The 17215-nt window shown below is 39.4% G+C and overlaps 1 protein-coding gene across 4 annotated transcripts in view; it reads left to right on the top strand.

Annotated features, from left to right (window-relative positions):
• Nucleotides 1-17215, top strand: part of ptprz1a (protein tyrosine phosphatase receptor type Z1a) — a 252244-nt gene that overhangs the window by 206133 nt on the left and 28896 nt on the right. For all 4 annotated transcript variants that reach the window (XM_073059138.1, XM_073059137.1, XM_073059139.1 and 1 more), the window contains 7 exons: nt 1234-1316; nt 3826-3960; nt 5311-5445; nt 7274-7437; nt 8478-8613; nt 11818-11964; nt 16967-17060. In XM_073059138.1, the coding sequence (XP_072915239.1) occupies nt 1234-1316; nt 3826-3960; nt 5311-5445; nt 7274-7437; nt 8478-8613; nt 11818-11964; nt 16967-17060 (894 nt within the window). The remainder of the gene's footprint in view (nt 1-1233; nt 1317-3825; nt 3961-5310; nt 5446-7273; nt 7438-8477; nt 8614-11817; nt 11965-16966; nt 17061-17215) is intronic.

Here is a 17215-nt window from a genome sequence, read left to right as displayed (position 1 = left end):
ATCTAATTGTCAATTCCCCCATCAGTACATTAGATTGCATAAGGGGAAAACAGTAACAGAATAAAATGCTACATTACATGCAAAAGTGTGGTGCAGCCAGGCAGTAAGATGCCAGGTCATGATGAAGCAGACTGAGAGATAAAGAGCCCATCTGATTGTATGGAGCCCCATTCAATAGTGTTATATTGGGATAGAGGCTGTCCTTGAGTCCAGTGGTACATGCTTTCAGAACCAAATATAGATTGAGTGACCATGTTTCAATATACTGTTCAATGTTTGAGTGGCTCTAACCTTCCAGTCACCTGCCACTTTAAATCTCCATCCCATTCTCACTTTCAATCCAATTGCCTGCATTTATTTCTTATTACTTGCACTTCTACAGATGAATCGGCGATAATTTACAAGCAGTGATCAACATTATGGGTAGTCTCCAGACCATTTATGTCATCTGGATAATCTTGGTCACCGTTCTGTCGCAGATATTCCTTTTATTTTCTTCTCTACTTCTCCCTCTCTTTGCAACTTGCTAAGTTCTCAGTTTTTTAAGTTCCAATGGCACGTCGTCAATCTGAAAGTTTACCTTGGTCTCTCCGCAGATGCTGTCCAATCTCCAGCATTTTATTATCATGACAAAATAATTCTTCGCCTTTTCCTTATTCCACAATATATTTTCTCTGACTCAGTCTGTAAAGAACTCATTTTAAATTTTACCTTTTTGGATGTTTATCTGATGCTCTTGACCCAGTTTTGTTTCATTATTATACATTGTTGCAGAAAACTACCTTAAGAAAACCGAAGAAATTCAGTACTGCTCAACATGAAGTCAGTATGATTGCTTATAATGGTCTGGAAAAGTTACAAAAACATTTAATTTATATATTTTTGCATTTTATCAATTTCTTGAGATACTGTGTATAATGTCTAATGCAGTTAACTTATTTTCTGTTTCTTAACCCAAATTCAAAAGATGCCATTGTCACTTTTTCTGATTAGATCTTCCCTTAACATTAAAGTAATTTTATCTTCAGTCATTAAGGTTACTTTGCCCCCATCACTAACTTACCTTGTTCCCTCCCTACTCTACTTGCCTTGCAGAATTTATAGCATAATATACAGTATTTAAATCCACCGTTGCGTTCATTGGTGGATTTCTATTTGTTTTTATCTCTGTTGATCAGTAAAATTTATTTTTCTTTTTTTTAAATAAAAGTAAAAGTGTTTTTTTTGTTTCAGTTGACCACAGCAGAGTTAAACTCTCCCCACTCATGGAAAAAGATTCTAAGCACAGCGATTATATCAATGCAAATTACGTTGATGTGAGTAAGATACTGAATCTCATTGTAAATTCTGGTGATTGTAGGAAATGGTTTTGCAATATATTGGATTTCTTGGAAACATCCCAATTCTTAAAGTTTTTAATCTTTGGATCTATACTGCATTAAAAATGTGCTTTAACACCCAGCTTACGTTTTTAACATTGTATTCTCAATAAGTAGTGGATAAAATGTTACTACCAATACATTTATTTATCAGTGGTGTTACTTCCAAGTAAACAGAGGGAATGATGCAGTGATGTCTACAGATCTGGGACCTGTCCAGTGTTTCTTCAGCTTTATTCTGCTGGGCTTTCTATGTTTTATTTACTATAAATGCTCTGCTAACATTGTACAAGTTAATGAGTCAGCCATTCCCATTTCAGAAGAACATTCCATTGCAAGGATATAATCCCAAATATTCCTGTAATTTTAGCAACAGACTCACAGAAACCCTGTTTAAGCAGTTTATCAGAGTATTCTTTCAAATTTGCATCGAGTCCTTTAACAGATTTGTATTCTATTAAGTTTAGAAGAATGAGAGGTAATTACTTTGCAACGCATAGAATTCTAAGGACACATGAAAGGGTTAGATGGCAGTATTTTCACTGGTGGAAGAATCCTGGATGCAGGAATGTGGTTTCGAGATAAGGGGGCTGGGCAATTAAAACTGAGGTATGTGGACTTTTTTCTCTCGCAGAGGGTGGTGTTTCTCTGGAATTCTCTACCTCTAAGAGCTGTGGAGGCCATGTCTTTAGAGGTATTTTAAGTGGAAGTAAATACATTTTTGAAAGATTAGGGGATGTGAAAGACTGGAGATCTGCTGCAGAGAAGACTATGGGAACTGGAGCAGGTCAGCCATGATTATATTGAATGACAGGGCAGGGTTGAGGAGCCTGATGGCCTACTCTTGCTCCTGCTCCCTTTTTTACATCTGATGTTGCAGTTCTGTGGTGAACTACATATACCTGTCTGGACATGCCATGATATGAAAATATCACACAGAAGTTCTTTGTGAGATAGGCTTTTATATAAAAACTGTCAAATGCAATAAGTGTTATGTGGATTGCTTTCCTGATGATGAATGCTAACATGACCTAATAAATGTTCTTTTTTTCCACTCTGGGCAGGTTTTCGCTCTAAACATCTAAATATTCAGTTTTGTGCTCAAGGCATGCTAGCTATTGAATTTAGTTTAATAATTGACTTTGAGTCTAAATAGTGAAACATTAAAATATCTGCATATAATATCAATATTTTTGTATTGTACGTTGCATTTGCAAACTCTGCCATTCTTGCTGAGCAAGCTACCAATAGTTGGCTCACATGGTCAATGTTCCTCAGTTCACAGAGAGCAGCCTTCAGATTTCAGATCCATTTCACTATGGTGCTCATCCTTCGTAACCTGGTTGAAAAGAATTAAGCAAAACAATTCTACAGAGGACAGAGAAGAAATAGAATTAACCTTCGCTTTGTGTAATTTAATCAATTTACTTTAGTGATATTAAAGAATTCAATATTAGTGATGTTAAAGCTGTAATAATTTTAATCACTTCAATTTGAACCAGGAAATTGGATGAAGGGAAAAAGGAATTTTAAATGCATATAAGGATAAACCAATTTTTTTTCCACTTACAAACAAGCTGGAGGAACTCAGCAGGTCGGGCAGCATCTGTGGAAATGAACAGTCAACATTTCAGGCCGAGACCCTTCGTCAGGACTGAAGAAGGAGGGGGCAGGGGCCCTATAAAGAAAGTGGGGGGAGGGTGGAAAGGAGAAGGCTGGTAGATGTTTAGGGTTGTCTTTTGGGGGAGGAGGAGAAAGGGGAAAGAGTTGTAGTTGTTCTCTGGCTTAAATGGAAAATGAATAAATATTTAAAAAAAGATTTGCAGGTCTGTGGAATAAGACCAAGAGACAATGATTAATTGTACAGCTCTTTCAAAACTGGCTGTAAAGCTTCCTCTGGTCTTGTGCTTATCGGGCCAGAATCAAGATCCTGTTTGATTGATCCATAAGTTTGAATCCCAGCACTTACAAAGGGAATTTAAATGCATTTAAATAAGGATAAAAGGGCTAGAATCAATAATGTTAGCCATGAAACTACACAATTGATACAAGAAGTTACTTGATTCACCAAATGTCCTTCAGAGAAGGAAACTCATTGATAGTAGTCCAGACACAAAACAATGTGACAGGATCTTAATTGCCCTCTGAAAAGGTGCGGTGATGGTTTGATGAGCATTGCCATTGAGATCCACATTGTGAATGAATAGAAGCATTGTCTGATTAAAAGAATATAAGAATAATGCCTTATCTTCCTGACTTTTCCAGTAATTTTTGTTATGTTTATATGCTTGTGTAACTTTACTTTAAAATTCTATGGGTCATCTTTGTGGATTTTTTCATAATGGATTTAACGTGATTCAGAATACTTCTTAAAAAAAGAGATGTATGCTAAACAATAAAAGCAGCAGGAAGGTAACAAAGCATGATTTTCAATTATGTCTATCAGGGCTACAATAGGCAGAAAGCCTACATAGCAGCTCAAGGGCCACTGAAATCCACAACTGAGGACTTCTGGCGAATGATATGGGAGCATAATGTGAGCGTCATTGTGATGATCACCAACCTGGTAGAGAAAGGAAGGGTGAGTTTCAGAAACCACAATAGTGCCTTACATACATATGTTATTCAGATTATCTGTGTAGGTATAATACTAAAATGAAAAAGTGGAGACATTTCCACCCCTTTGTTTGGAATTCTGTTTACCAGGAACTTTTGTAAAATACAATATCAACTTCCCAATTGTATATTTAGGCTCAAAGCTTGCATCGAATTCTTGGAAATTCCCTTCTTAATTTCTGTCGTTTCTCCAAATTATGGCCTAAATTTATAACTAGGAATACTATTAACTAAGATGTTTTTGTTATACTACAACTATAAAGTGTAGTATAACAAAAAGTCTTAGTTAATGGTTTTCCAAACATAGCAGCAATAACACCCCCACTTATTCAAGCTGAAGTCAAATGTGCAGCAACATGGGGCTTCTTTACAGACATGCCAGTTAACATGGAAGTCCTGAAGGTCCTGGGAGCTCACCCTTGATGTTTATTTTTACCGTAACGGGGTCTTCTCAAGAAAGAATTCCAAATAGATCTGTCACTCGACACAATATGAGGATGCGTCCGGAATGCGTCTTTTGTCAATTTCAGTTTTGACAAGCATATGCACGTTCTCAATAGTTTAAAGAGTTTTTTGAATACATCTAAACATTGTTGCATGTAGAATCATTAAGAGATTTTGACCATTTTAACAGTTGACTAAAATGGAAGCATGGGTTCGTTGTGTGTCAAGATTTTTCAATAGTTTTAGGCTTGATTTGCTCCAGCCCCACATGATGGAATTCAAAGCACATGGTGAGTTTAAGGCAAGGGGTATTCATACTGGAGATTGGAGATTTTTTAATTCAAACCATGCAAAACCAGTGTCAGACTCTCCATGTTGTATAAGGTTATGGAAGAGAGGTGTCTGCACTCTATCCTAACCTGAGAGCGTTAATCCTGTTGAGTCATACAAATATTAACCATCTTCAGAATGAGGATCAGGTTTATTATCACTGACACATGTCATGAAATCTGTTGTTTTGCAGCAGTAGTGAAGTGCAATATATCAAATATACTATAAATTACAATAAGAAATACATATTAAAAATAAATAGTGCAAAAAGAGAGCAAAAATACTGAGGTTGTGTTTGTGGGCTCTTTGTCTGTTCAGAAACCTGCTGGCAGAGGGGAAATAGCTGTTCCTAAAATGTTGAGTTTGTGCCTTCACGCTCTCTGATAGTAGTAAATGAGAAGAGGGCATTTCCTGGGTAGTGGGGGTCCTTAACGATGGATGCCACTTTTTTGAGGTATTGCCTTTTGAAGATATCCTGAGTTACAATGCCTTGAGAAAGACCTTGGATTGTTCTGTAAAGTAAATTCTTATTTCTTTTCAGAGGAAATGTGATCAGTACTGGCCATCAGAAAACAGTGAAGAATATGGACACATCCTTGTATCGCTGAAGAACATGAAAGTTTCATCTTATTACACTATTAGACAGTTTATTGTACGCAACACAAAGTTTAAAAAGGTTTGCATTTGTTTGGCTCGGTTCAGGCAAAACATCATGAAGAGTTGAAAGCATAGATTAAATTTCACCAAGTTGCAAGTTGGTTTATGTTGTTTTACATATAATGTAATTTGTTCTTTGAGCTTGCCTGCACAACCTGTGTAGTTAGGGGGAACAGGTAGATTCAGAGTAGGGCTCCCCACTAGCCTGATCCCTTTTGAACTCAAAAGCCCCAGTTGCTCGGTGAAGTTGGTCTGGGATTTAGAACAAAAACAGAATTATTTAAGCTATTTAACCAACAGCTCAGAGGTGCTTCTGAATAATGTTTGAGCAACAATTTCAACAAGCTCCTACCCACACTGTTCCAGTGTACTTAAAGGGCAGGAGCTTGTCAAACATTTAAATATTCTTGTTTTTGGTATATGAACCATTAATGAAAGGTGAAGAGAGTTAATGCAAGTGGCAGAACAAGTCTGCTACTTGAAGTTTACTTGGATTTCCAAATAAGAAAAAAATACAGTAGATTCTGGTTAATTGGGACTCATCTGGATCAGTACAATTTGGTCCAATTAAGTGGCTGCCCCAATTAGCCAAAGTTTCATGGGAAATTGCAAAAAAATGTATAAAAAAGACAAACTATTGTTTAACTGAGTAATAAGTTATGTATTTAAATGAAATACAGAGAATTAGAACACTATTAATGCTACTACAGTACTATAAAACTGTGTATTAGTTCCTAATAGTTATCGATAGAGGAATTCATGGCTGTGTACTTTTGATTGACTGTAAGTGAACAAAGTCTGCACAGACACCTTGTGCAGATAATGAACTGTCTGCAACCAATGCTTTCGATGATTGCACCCTTCAATTCTTCATTTTTGTTGCAACATTCAAGATGATTGTCAACACCTTCTAATGCTCTGCGCTCACTAACTTGTTAAAGTAGTGAAATTGTTTTATTTTCACTCACGGCCATTTCTGGCATCTCCAAGCCTGAATGCTTGAAACTGCAATGAGCAAAACAGTTCTGTATTGTCTTGCTGCTTATTTGTCACTAGCTATCAGTGACAAAAATCACTGCTTTTAAACACTAAAACACTCAATTGATGCTATTTAAAAACTGTTCACTCAAAGTACAGTGCAGTGTCTAGTGACCATGCGAATCCACACAACTGACGCTAGGTAGAAACTGTTCAGCAACTGTCTCCTGTCCCAATTGTCCCAATTAAGTGGCATAGTGTTCCAAATAAACAAAGGGAATCCCAGCTATTTTATCAATTAGTTTTTGTTCTTTAAGAGTTGCACTAAATAAGTAGCTAGCTCAATCCACTGTGTGTAGAATTGTTTCCTAACCATTGCTGGTCAGAGTGATGGTGGTGAGATGACGTAATTGGTAACGTGGAACTTATATAAAGCATTTATCTGACTAAAGTTAAAGTAATTAGTTGTAGTGTTCAATGATATTGTCTGACTTAGGCTGAATAAATTAGTTTACCACCAGTGAACTTTATAGATGTGACCCCAGTTTTTATCCTCCCTCTCTCTGATTCAAGCTGGAACTTTAGTTGGTGATTTGTACTTGATTTCCAGGCTCCTGAGAAAGTCACTGAAGGGACGGAAAAAAAGAAAGCTGGTTTTCCTTGGGTTAAAGGGTAGAAAGGGAGTGTGGTGAGGAATGGATGGTGTTGTTTGAAAGGAAGGCCGAGGCAAGCTTGAGAAATTCTGTACGATCAAGCACTTTATGCTCCAATTTCTTGGCCTGAAGTAATGCATTCTGGAACTGATTTGGTATCTTCTGCTTTAGAAGAAAATTAACGTTATTATTGAACTCTTTTCTACTCCACCACAGGGATCATTGAAAGGAAGGCAGAATGATCATATAGTGACCCAGTATCATTACACCCAGTGGCCTGATATGGGTGTTCCAGAGTATGCCCTTCCTGTGTTAACATTTATTCGACACTCAGCAGCTGCTAAAGCCAGTCATACCGGACCTGTTGTGGTTCATTGCAGGTATGCAGCTTTATTCACTACAACATCTTTTTGGTTTGTCATCGTGTGCATATGTTTAATTGGTTTCAGCTACAGGCACTGCATAAAGCACTCTCATCGCAATTGCAGAGAGAGTTACAGGCTCCCCAGTTTTTGTGGAACATTGGGGGCCAAACTCCAAAGCAGTCCAATATCTGGGGTAATGTTGCCTTGTCCTGGGTTGAAATGAAGATGTGATCAGGAATAATGTCGGCACTAGGAATTCCTAAAAGAGCTCATCACTGGAAGGCATTGCCCCCATGTGTGAATCACTCTACCCAAACTTGGTGGTATGCTGATGGGGTGAAATCAATTGCCTGTTTTACACATAATTAGAGGTATGTGTACAATAGGGATCGAATCATATCCCACCTGTTTCCACCAGGAAAATAAAGATAAAATGTTCACTTGAAATAGAATTAAATAGTTATTTATTTTCTTTTAAAATCCCAGCATGCTTGTTAATGATAAACATTTGCTGGTGATGATGGACAGTGAATAATCTTAAACCAGAAGTAATCAATACTGGGTTTGTCAATTAAGATTCTTCCACCAGGCCGTCAGACTGATGAACTCACACTGACTTGAGTGTACTCTATATCACATTGATTGTTCTATTTATTATTATAAATTATAGATTACTATGATTGCACATTGCACATTTAGATGGAGACGTAACATAAAGATTTTTACTCACGTATGTGAAGGATGTAAGAAATAAAGTCAATTCAATTCAATTCGATAAAGGGTGTGCCACAATATATTCAGCAGCATTCCTTCTTGTCAATATATAATCCTTAAAAAATCCTGCTAAAACTGTGCAGAAAAGTCTGGGATGATGCAAAATAGCTGTTTTTTTAGATTAATACTTGAACAACTAGCTTTGGATGTCGCAATTATATAAAGAATATTTCCTTTTCTCAGAATACATTATGCTGCACAGTTAAGTATAGCCACAGTGAAGGAATGACCCATTTCCTAATTAATCACTTATATTAGATTCCATGCCATTTCTCTTGCAGTGCTGGTGTTGGAAGAACTGGCACATACATTGTAATAGACAGCATGTTGCAACAGATCAAACAGAAAGGCACTGTCAATGTGCTGGGATTCCTTAAACACATCCGAACACAAAGGAATTATTTAGTGCAAACAGAGGTAAGAAAAATGGTTAACTTGAAAGGAATTTTAGATGTTTCAACTAACTTGTTTTTGTTAGAATAAAGTCTTGGGAGGATTTGGTTTTTGCTTCATAATGCCAAAATGGTCTAATTCTTCCTGAAGAAATAAGTGCCTCTGAGTGTGAGAACACAAAAAAAGTTTATGAAGGAAAGACTTCAGGAATATACATTCAGTAATGGTGACTGTAAAACAATAGAACTGTTGTAGTGACATAACTGTGTTATCAACATGCATCAGGGAGTGAAGGCTGTCATCCTTTTACTTTGTCCATGTGTCTCGACCCATGGCAAAATGATTGCCTTGGGATAGCTCTCTGAGGTAGCTGAGCAAGCTATCCACTTTATGGGCAATAATTACTAGCTTTCCCAGAGCTGCCTACATCCGTGCTTTAATAATTTCAGTGCCCGTGTAAACCAAGAGTTCATTGTGTCAGATTGGAAAAAAACCATAAGAGAATCTATCATGATGGGATCAAAGAATCTTATCATTTGACATCTACAATATCAGGGAAACACATTGTAAGCAGAAATGACTAAGAACGGCCTGAAAAATCTCTCTCTCTCTCTCTCTCTCTCACACACACACACACACACACACACACACACACACACACACACACACACACACACACACACACACACACACACACACACACACACACACACACACACACACACACACACACACACACACACACACACACACACCAACTAAAATACAAATAAGTAATTGTTTATAAAGTGAAGGGCTGAATCTGACTTATGGGTATTTAAAAATTGAACATGATATTTGACCAATTATTGATTGGAATATTGATGGCAGAAGAATGGGATGAAAATTAATAGGCAGGATGAGTTGGAAAAGACTAGCTCTACTTAAAATGAATAAATCTCCCAGCTTGGATGGTCTTCAGGTGTCAGTGCCTGGACCAGCAATGTTACCAAAAGAGGGTCCGCTTGTCTCTGGCAAAAGAGGTATCATAAATAACAAGACTAGGTTCCTAGCATTTCATTGGGAGGAGGAATTGGAGTTAGCTTTCTCTGCACCCTGCACAGCAGACACACCTTGCCAGCAGACTCTGCTTTTCCTAATCTGGCACTGAAATTATCCAGGACAATCAGTTTATCTTCCTGTGGAATGCAAGTTAGGATTTTTTTCACAAGGTCAGGCTGGAAGTTCTTTCATGGCTACATAGGTAGTTTGCAGAGATGGGGCCTCTCTGTTGGTTCAGAATCAGAATCAGGTTTAATATCACTGTCATATGCCATGAAATATATATGATGGTGGAAGGGAAGAAGCTGTTCCTGAGTGTGTGTCTTTAAGCTCCTGTACCTCCTCCTTGATGGTAGCAGTGAGAAGAGGGCATATTCTGGTGATGGGGTCCTTAATGATGGATGCAGCCTTTTTGAGGCACTGCCTCTTGAAGATGTCCTTGAACATGGAGAGGGATGTGTTTGTGATGGAGCTGGCCTAGTCTACTAATATCTGCAGTCTCTTTTGATAGTGCACATTGGAGACTGTGGAGAAGGTGGTGATGCAACCAGTCAGAATGCTCTCCACCATAGATCATTAGAAATTTGCAAGCGTCTTTAGTGGTATACAAAGGCAGAGATGGAACTATCTGTGGATAAACTCTTCATGTGGAATGGTTGGTGCATACTAGCTACCACACAACCTTTCTACCATTCAGGTGTGTGATGGAATAATCTCCGCCTGCCGAGATGGATGAAGCTCCAACAATACTCAAGAAATCAGACACCATACAGAATAAATACATTCATATTCACCATTTAAGCATTCATTCTCATTCAAGGTACCGTACAGAGTGGCTGCAGTGTACACAGTCTACCAAAAAAAAACCCTGTAGTTATTCACCTAGCCTACTCTGCCTGCACTTCTTGAACCTGTGACTTCCATCACCAAGAAGAACAAGGCCAGCAGAAGCATAGGAACATCATCAGCTGCAGGTTCCTCTCCAAGTTACACACCATTGTGTCTCGTAAATGTGCCATTGTCATTATCGTTGAATCCAGGTCCTGGAAACCCCTCTTCCAAAAGCACCTTCACCAGACAGATTGTTGTGGTTCAAGAGGGCAGTTAAGGATGAGCAATAAATGCTGGCCTTCCATTTCCAAAAAAATGAATGTGAAAATAAAGCTTAGCTCCTAATACTGAAAAACAGTAAACAGTATGTCATTGTTCTGAAACTCTTGGTATCCTGTAGATATTACTATGTTTCCCAGCACTCCGCCATGACCCAAAGTCCAGCCTAAGATATATGGGGTAAGTACGGGAGTGAGGACAGCATGACACCTAAATGGTGGAGGATTTCAGTAGGTCAGGCAGCATCTAGGACTAAACTGTCAATGTTTCAGGCCTAGACCCTTCTTCAGACTGTTTTTCCCCTCCAAAGATGCTGCCTGACCTGGCGAGTTCCTGCTAAATTTTGTGAGTGTGTGCTGCACAAAGCTTCCAGCATCTGTAGAATCTCTTGTGTCTATAAGGGGGCCATAGGCAATGTTTGCTGGCTGGAACAAGCAAGAACTGGGTCAGGGAAGATTCATTGTGCCGAGAATATACCTACTCTCATCAAATAAACATTTTGGATGTTTTGGAAAACATATATGTTTTGTTTACTCCAGCAATACATTTTGCTTGATTGTGAAACACTATATGATTGTGTTTTGCTCGGGATCGTTAGTAATGTCTCAGACTTACCTGATCTGGATCTTTGGATATTTTCTACTGAATTTAGTTCATCTGTGCTAGGACCTAGAGTATGTGTACACCACTGAATGAGAGTTTTAAGACTGCAGTTGCAGTGGGTGGTGTGTGTACCCATGGTGGGAGGAATATGCCTGTGCAAGTTGGAGGTTGCACCCTGAATGAAGTCATGGTGAACATACTTGGGTTGCTCCTTGCTATGAGGCATCTTCTCCTTGTGTATATTTCTTGCTCATCAATTTTACTTCACCAAGATCCTCTATTCAACCAATGTCTATTGACATCACAGCCTTAAAATAAAAAAATTTAAATTACATATGGGCACTTACTAAACATTTGTAAACTAGAATACTAATTGTCTAGAATCTAATCCAATATATTTTACACATTGGTATGACAACTAAATAATCTCTAGGACCAATTATACAGTTCCACAACTAATATGGTTCTCTGCAGGAGCAGTATGTCTTTATTCATGATGCGCTCGTGGAAGCCATCCTTACTAAGGACACTGAAGTTACTGCCAATCATTTGCACACCTACGTAAATGCTCTTCTTACTCCGGGACCATCGGGAAAAACAAAACTAGAGAAACAATTCAAGGTGAGACTCTTATTTTTGCAAATATTATTGATTTTCTTCAATTTAATGTGAAGTTTATTTAGGGGATGCTGATGTAAGTAATCCCTTGGCACTAATTCGGTAGAAGTGGCTTGGACAATATTTATCTCCTGATCAACACTTCCAACATGGATTGTGCATTTTTGACCATATTGCTGTTTCTGGCTGCTTGCCATATACACTGTAAATAAAAACAACATTGGAAATGCTCAGTGGGTAGGCAGCACCTATGGAGAGAGGAACAGAGGCTACATTTTCAGCTTAATGACCTTTCATCAAGTTTGAGGAAAAGTTGGAAAGTTGATATTTTAAATTGCAGAGAAGCAAGGGGGTGGGTAGAGAGAACAAAGGGAATCTCTGTGATAGGATGAAGACAATTGACACAGAAGAGGATGAAGACTTGTTAAATGTACCTGCATCATTTACCCTGTTTCTATCATCATCAGTTTTTTTTATTTTTTATTTTTGACTGCTGTGTACAAGTTAGGTATACAAATTCAAAAGCCTTCATTAGTTTTGAAGTGCTTTGGGACATTCGCAAAGGGCATGAAAAGTACTATAGAACTGCAGTCATTTTAGAGCCATCTCTGGTCAGAAATTCTTGCATCTTCCTAACTCTTTCAGTTGCAGTTAGTGCACAACTCTAAGTGAATGGAGTTCAATCTTCAGAAGCATCCTATGTGGCGTTTTCACATTCTCCCAGAATTCTCCTGTGGGCTCCCATTTTCTCCCAAGGCATTCTGATAGCTCGATTAACTTTTATAAATTGCTTCTAGTGCATGGGAATGGCAGAAGAATCAGTGGTGAGTCAATAGCATGTTATAGAAAATAGGTTACGGAGAACTAACTTCTGGGTGCCACAGTAGCATAGTGGTTAGTCCGATGCTGTTACCGCTTGGGGTGTCGGAGCTTGGACTTCAACTTTAATGCTGTCTGTAAGGAATCTCTGTGCATTCTCCCTGTGGAATGCATGGGTTTTCCCCTGTGCTGCAGTTTACTCCCATAGTCCAAAGATGTATCGGGTAGGTTAATTGGTCATCATAAATTGTGCTGTGATTAGATTAGGGTTAATTGGGGTTGTCAGAGGCTGCTGAGCGATATGGTTCAAAGGGCCTGGAGGGCCTACTCTGTGCGGTGTCCCTAAATAAATAAATATAAATAAGAGTGGGGGAATATGTACAGATGAGATGATTTTGAGAGCTGGCATGAAAGTCAGTGAGCTGGATGACTTCCTTCGGAGTTGCAAGGACAAATAAATAAACTGAAATAGACAGACACTTTGTTGATCCCAAAGGAAATTACAGTGTCTCAGTAGCATTACAAGTGCACAGATATGCAAATAGACAAATATTAGAAAAGAATTAAGAAAGAATTAAAAATAAGTTACCTCAAACAATCTAACAGGAGAGGGTCATCATCTCCCTGGCTATAGGTTGACTCATTATGGAGCCTAAATCCATGAGGAACGGAGAGAGGCTAGCTCCTATTGACATCAATGGGACTGTAGTTGTGAGGGTGAGTGGTTTCAAGCTCCTCAGTATGCACATCACTGAGGATCTCACCGGGACTGTACATACTGGCTGTGTGATTTTTAAAAAAAAGCAAAACAGGCCTCTTTCACCTCAAACGGCTGAAGAGGTTTGGCATGAGGCCACGAGGGGCGCTATCGAGAGCATCCTGACTGGCTGTGTCACCACCTGGTACGGAAACTGTACTATCCTCAACCACAGGGCACTGCAGAGAGTGGTGAGGACAGCCCAGTTCCTCTGTGGAAGGGAACTTCCCTCTATTCAGGACATTTACAGCAGCATGTGCATAAAAAGGGGCCCGGAGGATCATCAGGAACTCCAGCCACCCCAACCACAAACTGTTTCAGCTGCTTCCGTCTGGCAAGCAGTACCACAGCATTACAGCCAGGACCAACAGACTACAGAGCAGCTTTCGCCAGGCCATCAGAGTGATCAATACACATTGATCTGATTTCATATCTGACTGTACACACATATATACAAAACAATTATGTATATAGTCTTAGTGTTTGGGCAATATCCTCTCTCATTTCCCTTCTTTATTGCTTGTACATAGCAACAGAGACGCAACATAAAGGATTTTTACTCCCTCATGGTGTGAGATGGATGTAAGAAATAAAATTCTAATCTAATCTAATCTAATGACTGAATGTAAGACTAACCTCATAGAATGCTCTTTGGAGCAGCACAGTTGTCTTAGTTTATTACTATAAGTGCTCCTCTGTTCAGCCAAGATGGCATGCAGACGATGCGAAACGCTATCCAGAATTGCCAGGATTGTCCATAGGGTCCTTTATTCTACCACAGCCTCCAGTGTGTCCAGTTTGACTGCTATAACAGAGCAAGCCTTTCTAGACAGTTCATTGAGCCTGTTGGCATCACCTGTGTTGATGTCATTGCCCCAGCAAACCACCGCATAGAAGATCGTACTGGTGACAACAGACTGGTAGAACATGTGAAGGAGAGGCCTGCGTACTCCAAAAGACCTCAGTCTCCTCAGGAAGTAAATGCGACCCGGGTCCTTCTTGTACACTGCCTCTGTGTTGGTGCTCCACTCAAGTCTGTCATCCAGGTGCACACCCAGGTACTTGTAGGTCCTCACCACATCCACATCCTCACCATCAGTAGTAACAGGGAGCAGTGCAGACTTAGTCTTCCAAAAGGCCATCACCATCTCTTTTGTCTCACTGATGTTGAGCTGCAGATGATTCAGCCCGCACCATTTGACAAAGTCCTCCACCAGGGCCCTGTATTAATCCTCCCATGCTCCCTTTATACACCCAACAATTGCTGCGAATCAGAGAATCTCTGCAGATCACATGACTCGGTGTTGTATCTAAAGTCTGAGGTATACAGGGTAAACAGGAAGGGTGCCAGTACAATCCCCTGTGGGACCCCAGTGCTGCTTATAGCACAGCTCTGAAGCCACACAAACTGTGGTCTTCCAGTCAGGTAGTTCAATATCCAGGACACAATGGAAGTGCCAACCTGCATTGAATGGAGCTTTTCTCCCAGCAGTGGGGGCTGTATGGTATTAAAGACACTTTAGAAATCAAAAACCATGATCCTCATAGTGCTGCCCTGCTCATCCAGATGGGAGTGGGCTCTGTTCAGCAGGAAGATAACAGCATCATCAACTCCAATGTGCCCCTGGTAGGCAAACCGCAGTGGATTGAGGGTTGATCTGACCAGGTGACAGAGGTGAGCCAGGACCAGCCTCTTTAGGGTTTTCATGATGTGTGAGGTCAGGGCCACTGGACGGTAGTCATTCAACACTTTTTGTTGGCCCTTCTTGGGTACTGGGACCACACATGATGTTTTTCACACATTCGGGACCCTTTCCAGGCTGAGACTCAGATTGAAAATGCACTGGAGAACCTCACACAGCTGCATAACCCACTCCTTCGGGATCTTGCAGTTCACACTATCCAGTCCCAATAGGAAACAAGCATACATCTGAATCAGAATAGGAACATCGGTAATTCATTTGAATGAATGATCAAAGCACAGGATTTGCTGCCTATGCTAAAAGCGTGAAATAAAAATAGAAAATTTTGAAACAATTTCACAGATCAGGAAGAAACCAAGTTAATGGTTCAGGGTTGTACTTTTCAAATGAACTAAGGTGTTACAGATAAATGGTTATTAAAAGAAGTAAAGCTGGGATTAAAAATAAACTAAGAGAGCAGAAAGAGACCATATGACAGAAATGATGGTGTGATAGAAGAAGCAATAGTCAAATAAATGTTTCTTATCAGGACTCTGAGGTGGAAACACTTCCAGCAGATTAGCAAAGAGAGAAAGGGAAAAGTGAAAATCCAGCCAAAGAGGGAGGCTTCGTTGATCCAGGGTGGACAGGAGATGAAAATTAACCTGATATCTGTGTATTCTTAGGGAATTCTGATTTCAAGGACCAGCTCACATCCCTGCTATTCCTGGGTGGGTCCTAATAGGTATATCTATTCTACGTTTTCAGCATTTACAATCCAGAGTAAACGGACACCATGTTTAAGTTCTAAAGTTGCATTAGTCAATGCTGAAGTCCAAAAACCGTGCGTATCTTGCAGATGACATTTTTGCGTTGCTTACATTGAATGTCATTGTAGAGTCAGCAGCCTTATGAGCAATGAAATTACGAGTATGGCTAAATGATAAAAGAAAAATGCTGCATTTGCTGGAAATCTGAAACAAAAATAAGGACTGCTTAAAATATTCTGTCAATCAAGTAGCATCTGCAAGGAGGACAAAGGTCAATAATCTTACATCAAGCTCTCACTGTGCTGAAATACTCATAAGGCTCGTGTTTCTCACTCCACGAGCCTTATGAGTACTTCTGGCATCCTCCAATTTTATTACAGGCAAACAACAGGAAGCAGGCATGGGTGGTGACATGAGGAAGTCAGGTGACAGGAGAGCCTTCGACATTTGTGAAAGGTAGTGAATGAAGACAGTGCTGTAGAAGAGTGGATAGAGGGGTAATGGTGTGGCTAGAATTCTGCAAAAAAAAGATGGCAATGATGTGTTTAAAGAGATATCAATGGAAGTGGAGAAAACATTTTCCATTGAATGCAAAGATTCAACCTGGGGACAAGGTGCACCTTATGATTCTGAGAGAAAGCTGAAGAAGTGAATATCAGAAAGCAGAAAATGTTATGGATAAGCTTGTATGGCCTGTGCTGCCTGACAAAAGTGGATCATAACTAGATAACTAATAGTTAGCACTTGGATAAGCCAAAAAATTGTGCAAGACAAAACCATTTATAAAGTAATATTTAAGTTGGACAGAGAGTTGATAAGTAGGAAGAGAGAATCTATCATAGGGATTGGAGTCAGAAACCAGGTTAAAAGTTCACACATTAAACAGACTGGGGTCAAAATTCACACTTGTTTTATGCTGAATGGCCCCTCTTAAGAAATATTTGAACTCTTGAGTTTCTGTTTTTCTCTCTCCACAGCTGGTGAGTCAGCCTCATGCCAAGCAGTGTGACTATTCTGCAGCACTGAAGCAATGCAATCGAGACAAGAACAGAAATTCCTCCATTATTCCTGGTAGGCATGAAGATCAAATGTTGGAAAGTTTTTGGTTTCTTTTTTAGTGTATAATACATCAAGGACATTTTGATTTTTAAGGTTTGACAATATTGTGCCAGGGAATATTTTAGTGGTGGTTATGTCGAATGGGTATCCACTTGTTTTCCTCTCTC

The sequence above is a fragment of the Hemitrygon akajei genome, chromosome 10 (assembly GCF_048418815.1).
Source record: "Hemitrygon akajei chromosome 10, sHemAka1.3, whole genome shotgun sequence".
Classification (NCBI taxonomy): Eukaryota; Metazoa; Chordata; class Chondrichthyes; order Myliobatiformes; family Dasyatidae; genus Hemitrygon; species Hemitrygon akajei.
Note: the sequence above shows the minus strand (reverse complement) of the source record. Positions and strands in the feature narration are given on the sequence as shown.